Genomic DNA, 6,000 nt, shown 5'->3' on the forward strand with positions numbered 1-6,000 from the left:
GAACTAGTTTCAGAACAGGAACCAAAAGCTACGGAGAAACCCTGTCTTGAAAAATCAAAAAAAAAAAAAAAAAAAAAAAAAAGACAGAAAGAAAAAGAAAGAAAGAAAGAAAGAAAGAAAAAGAAATGAGATGATTAGAGAACAGAAGTAGATGAGAAATTTCTTTTTTTGTTATTGTTTTTAAGTATACACACTGTATGTTATCACTTGCTCCAAAAATCAGTTTAAAATTGATGTGCAGGTCATCCCTTAAAAGCACTGAAAGGAAGGTCCTAGAATATAAGTGCCATGAAAGTTCTTAAGAAGTCATGCTGCTGGGGCTAGAGAGATGGCTCAGAGGTTAAGAGCACTGACTGCTCTTCCGGAGGTCCTGAGTTCAATTCCCAGCAACCACATAGTGGCTCACAACCATCTGTAATGAGATCTGGTGCCCTCTTCTGGCCTGCAGGCATACATGGAGGCTGAACACTGTATACATAATAAATAAATAAATCTTTAAAAAAAAAAAAAGAAAGAAAAGAAAAGAAGAAAAAAGAAGTCATGCTGCTGAAGATGTAGCGGAGCAGTAGGGCATTTGTCAATACGCCAAAATCTTGGGTTCTGTTCTTAACACCACAACAAGGAAGGTGTGCAGCTCAGGCACCTTGGAGGCAAAGGTTTCTTAGCCCCATTGAATCACTCACTTGTCTTGTTGCTGTAATAAATTGCCCGAAAAAAGACAACTGGAAGGAGGAAGGGTTTGCTTTTGGCCCACACTTTCAGGGTCCAACCTGTCATGAAGGGAAAGTCATGGCAGAGGAAGCAAGAGGCTGCTGGTCACATTGCATCCACAGTTGGAAAGTAGAGAGAGATGAGCGCTTATTCTAAGTTGGCTTTTTCCTTTGTATTTGGTCCAGGATTCTAGTCAAAGGAACAGTGCCACCCATTTTTAGGGTGGGCCTCCCCATCTCAATAAATTCAGTCAAGGTCTCCTTCACAGACAAATCTGTAGGCTTGTCTCCTGGGCAATTCGAGAGCCTGCCAAGTTGGTGATCAACATTAACCATCACACCCATATTTCTACAAGTCAGTCAGACAGACAATGAAAATGGAGATTCAGGGATGCAACACCGAGTCTCCTGAGCACTCAGGGATCCAGTTTCACACCTATAGTTGGGTGATAGCCGCATCACCTCTCACAGCTGCATGAGGTACATGAGTATATATTCATATTGTATCCAGCTGTCCATCTGAGGTGTGATTTGTGGTGCTGAGTGTTCCACAGAAACACCCATTTGATCCTTTGGTGTGTACTGGAGCACCCTAGAAACCTCAAGCCCAGGCCCTCACTAGTAGCCAACAGTCACATCTGCCTTGGGTTTAACCTTGATTCTCTTATCTCCACAGCGAATATCTTGACAGTCATCATCCTCTCTCAACTAGTGGCCAGGAGACAGAAGTCCTCCTACAACTATCTGCTGGCACTTGCTGCTGCCGACATCTTGGTCCTCTTTTTCATCGTCTTCGTGGATTTCCTGTTAGAAGATTTCATTCTGCACGTGCAGATGCCCCAGATCCCTGACAAGATTATAGAAGTGCTGGAGTTCTCCTCCATCCACACCTCCATTTGGATTACAGTCCCCTTAACTGTTGACAGATATATCGCTGTCTGTCACCCACTCAAATACCACACCGTTTCCTACCCAGCCAGGACCCGAAAAGTCATTGTGAGTGTTTACATCACCTGCTTCCTGACCAGCATCCCCTACTACTGGTGGCCTAACATCTGGACTGAAGACTACACCAGCACCTCCATGCATCATGTCCTTGTCTGGATCCACTGCTTTACTGTGTACCTGGTGCCCTGCTCCATCTTCTTCATCTTGAACTCAATCATTGTCTACAAGCTCAGGAGGAAGAGCAACTTCCGCCTCCGTGGCTATTCCACAGGGAAGACCACTGCCATCTTGTTCACCATCACCTCCATCTTTGCCACCCTCTGGGCCCCCCGCATCATCATGATTCTCTACCACCTCTATGGATCGCCCATCCAGAACCCTTGGCTGGTTCACATCATGCTGGATGTCGCCAACATGCTGGCCCTTCTGAACACAGCCATCAACTTCTTCCTCTACTGCTTTATCAGCAAGCGCTTCCGCACCATGGCAGCGGCTACACTCAAGGCCTTGTTCAAGTGCCAGAAGCAGCCTGTGCAGTTCTACACCAACCATAACTTTTCCATAACAAGTAGTCCCTGGATCTCTCCAGCAAACTCACACTGCATCAAGATGCTGGTGTACCAGTACGACAAACACGGAAAGCCTATAAAAGTCTCCCCGTGACCCTATAGGGCTGGCACTTGTGCCTTTTGTGTAATCTGTTTCCAGATGAGAGGTTGTCCCATGCTCTGGCTGAACAGCTCTCCTCAAGAGTGCTAACCTGATTTCCTCTCTCCACAGACTGAGCAGCTCTCAGACTGGCAGGATGAGAAGAGGACAGAGAAGAAAGGAGAGAATACATCTTGTTTTTCTTTGTGCACTTATTTTCACAAATTCACAAAGGTAGTCACGGTGCCTGCTGGCTTAAAGATGCCATTGGCAGTTATAAATGTTATAAATGCCGTAATACCGTGACCAATAAAGACCACAGTAGAGAAGTAGTTAGTGCTGGTACCATCTACAGCTACTAGGAACCAACCGCTCGAATTGTGGTCCACCAAGCCACCACAGTGTGTAGCTGAGCCATACTCTTTTTCCAAGAGCTGAGGTTACCCATCGATTCCCTGTACTTTCCAGCAGCCAACAGGACTGACTCATTTGGGATTTTTTTTTTCAAGATACCCTTTGTCCTAGAAAGGGTTGTGTTCTCCCAGTGATCCTAGCAACTCTGGCTACAGAATGACAGTGTGGGGAGAGGGAAGTGTCAAATATCATCCAAACTGTCCCTGGAAAGTCTATGGGGAGGTTCCAAACAAACATGACTATGTCCCTTAGACCTGGCGCCTAAGGTGTAGTTTTCTATTTGCCATAATGTGTAGATCTTTTTTATGTCTCCTCTAAAACAAAGACCCTGATGTGTAGGGGGAAGGAGGAATTCTTGAGCCCAGAAAAACAAAAAATCAAGCCCACTCTTGCCTCTGTTTCAACTCATCCCTGTGTGAGCTGTATGTGATATCTGCATTCAACATCACTTCTTGCTAGAGCGCTACACACACTTCCTGGAGACGCCTTCTGTGTGCCCTGAATCCTTGCTTGCTCAAGCCCTCGCCAAATGCTTTCCATGAAGTGACCCCTTAACTGGAGATACTAGTCCAGGGGTCAGAAACTGTAGCTCTTCTGTTGAGAAGGGCTGCCTAGATCCCACCACAGCCCAAGCTGGCATGGCCGTAGAAGACCCTAAATACAAACACAACTTTCATGGAGGGGTGACTGGGCCAACTACTGGTCTGTCCTTTGATGTAAGTGACTCAGTCAAGTGGTGCCTGTTATCAAACTCAGATGCTTCATAGGTGATAAAAAATTTATTATCCTCCCTTTGCCTAGATTTGTAAGAACAAATCTAGGATGCAGTGGATAGGGGCTACCCTGAGAATTACCCTGTCTATGTGCAGACATAGAGTGCACACATATAAACATGACTATATTAAACTGGGCCTGTGGTGCCCTTTAAAGGGAATATCCACGCCAGAGTCCCTATTGTTTTCCACTTTATTTGTGTCCCTTTTCCAGATTCCCAGTATTTAAACCCATTCCTGGTTTGGAAGAAATCTTCCAAAATGATTTTGAAACTGCATGACATTTTGGTGACCAAATTAAACATAGTTACCTGGAACACTTGGTTCCATAGGCTTGATTTTTATTGCATTTTCTCCCTGAGTTGGAAGGCATGTCTCTGTCATCTTAAGGGGTTCCTCGGCAATGGAATGGGATGTAAAGGTCCCTGGGCCAACACAAGTGCTAAACTTTGTCCAAGGCCCTTCAGTACTAACTCAGTGTGGTTTGGGATTGTATTGTTCCTGACGGTGTTCGTTTTTATCCCTTTTAAATGGCTTATGGGAGAGTCTCACCAGAACCTATGGTTAGATTCTAAAGTCAATACAAAAGAGAATGACCTTATGGGGCCGTGGTTCCTGTGCATAGTCCCTTGGGAAAGAAGACCTTTGAACACCCAAGAAGCTACATTTTTCTCCAGTGTTGGGACAGGTTACTGATACTGTGGTTGAAGATAATAGTCAGCTGGTGTTAAGGGAATGTGTTGCATCATCGGGGTGTGTCTGAGAACATCGGGACCTGGATGCAGCAAGCCACGACCCCTGAAGAGTTTGCAGAAGTTATCCACGTGAGGGATCAGCAGAGTCCTGGCTTCCATCTCGCTTGCCCCCCCCACCCCAGAGTATATGCTCAGTCAGTGAAATGTGAGCAAAATCCCCCACATCTCTTGAATTGCATTTTTTCCTTTTCCCCTCGAGCATGTACAACTGAATGTATGTTCATTAGCTATGTGTATGACCCAGTTCCACGGCACCCCCATAAGTAAACACTGACCAAAGGCTACCTATGCTGAATATGTATTATATATGTGTGTTTATTTATTTTTAAAGTGCATATCTCTGGAAATGTTAGTTTGAGCTATACATAAGCAATTCGAAGTGCAATATATTTAAAAGTCAAGCGATTCCTTTTTGAGGACGTACACAAGGTGGAGAGTGAGTCTTTGACTCTCAACACTGGCTGCTCAATGGTTTTAATTGTACTGAAAATAATTAATTGCTTAAAAGCTGTGTTTCACCTGGGAATGCTTTCCTCAGACACTCATTTACTACTTTTCTTAACAGTAGAGGTTCTACTAGGTAGGATGGCAGCATCTCTCTTTTCTGACTACATTTTCTATTTCTCTTTTAAGCTAATCCATGAAGGCACTCCAGAGAGTTGCTGCATCTTCTGTTTAAAATGCACATGGATACCCTTAGGGTTAGACTGATATAAATAAATATAAATATATACAATCAACCTAACCCAAAAGATATATATATATATGTATATACATATATACATATATATATATCACCTAAAGTTTAAGTTTATTTACAATCACAGAGGGGAAATTCATTTTATTATTGATAATAATAATAATAATAATGGACAATGGTGAAGTTCTTTTTAACTTTAAAAATTATGAGCCTTTTCATTCTGGCCAGGTTTGGAAATGAAGCCTTGTCTATTGAAGCCTGTCACATAAACAGCTGCTGCTAAGGGCAAGCACCTTAGCCTGGGTTTTTGTGGTGCTTCTTTCAAAGACTGTTCACTATCACCTCCATTGCTGTATGATTTGTGTCCTTGAACATGGTGACAGTGCCATACATGTACATGCCAAGTCTTTTTCTTAGCAACTGGAGGCTTGGGGAAGGAAATGAGGGGCATAGCAGACAACCCATAAAGGATAAGCCATGTGAAGGCATGAACACCCGTGTTCCAAAAACCTTGCAATAGAAAAGGGTTATTTTTACACAGCTGGTGCCTACTTGTCTGACATGGAAAGCCCTTTGAAAGTGCATTAAGGACTCTAATGTTGACTACTACTGCTCAAAAATGGAACGGGAGGCTACCGTCGTAAAATAGTAAATGCTCTTATTTTCTTAACTAGATAATATATTGTGTTTGGACCAGTTTGTATTCTATTAAATTCTAATATGGTGCACACTTGGTGTTTGCTATTTGCATATATGCTGGATCAACTGCAGAATGCTGGTATTTATTCATGTTATTTTTAATTGATAAATCATAATGATATACATTTATGGGGTGCAATGTGATGTTTTGATATATGTATTAAATGTGCAATGATTAAATCAAGCAAATTAGTACTTTGCCTCACTTACATACTTCTGTTGATACATTTGAAACTTTTGTGTCCATTTTGAAGTTTGTAATACATTATTTTGGTTAGAGAACTCCTTCTATGGAACATTCTTCTGTCTAAACTAATCTTTGTTCCCTTTGACCAACAACTCCCCACTGCTCG

General features: G+C 42.8%; 1 protein-coding gene across 1 annotated transcript in view; it reads left to right on the top strand.

The window, feature by feature from the left end:
• Gpr139 (G protein-coupled receptor 139) overlaps window positions 1-2,321 on the top strand; it is a 38,181-nt gene extending 35,860 nt beyond the window's left edge. Inside the window, exon 2 of the mRNA XM_057779927.1 lies at window positions 1,387-2,321. Within this exon, the coding sequence (XP_057635910.1) occupies window positions 1,387-2,321 (935 nt within the window). The remainder of the gene's footprint in view (window positions 1-1,386) is intronic.
• Window positions 2,322-6,000: the final 3,679 nt, after the last annotated feature.

The sequence above is a fragment of the Chionomys nivalis genome, chromosome 8 (genome assembly GCF_950005125.1).
Source record: "Chionomys nivalis chromosome 8, mChiNiv1.1, whole genome shotgun sequence".
In the NCBI taxonomy this organism is placed as follows: Eukaryota; Metazoa; Chordata; class Mammalia; order Rodentia; family Cricetidae; genus Chionomys; species Chionomys nivalis.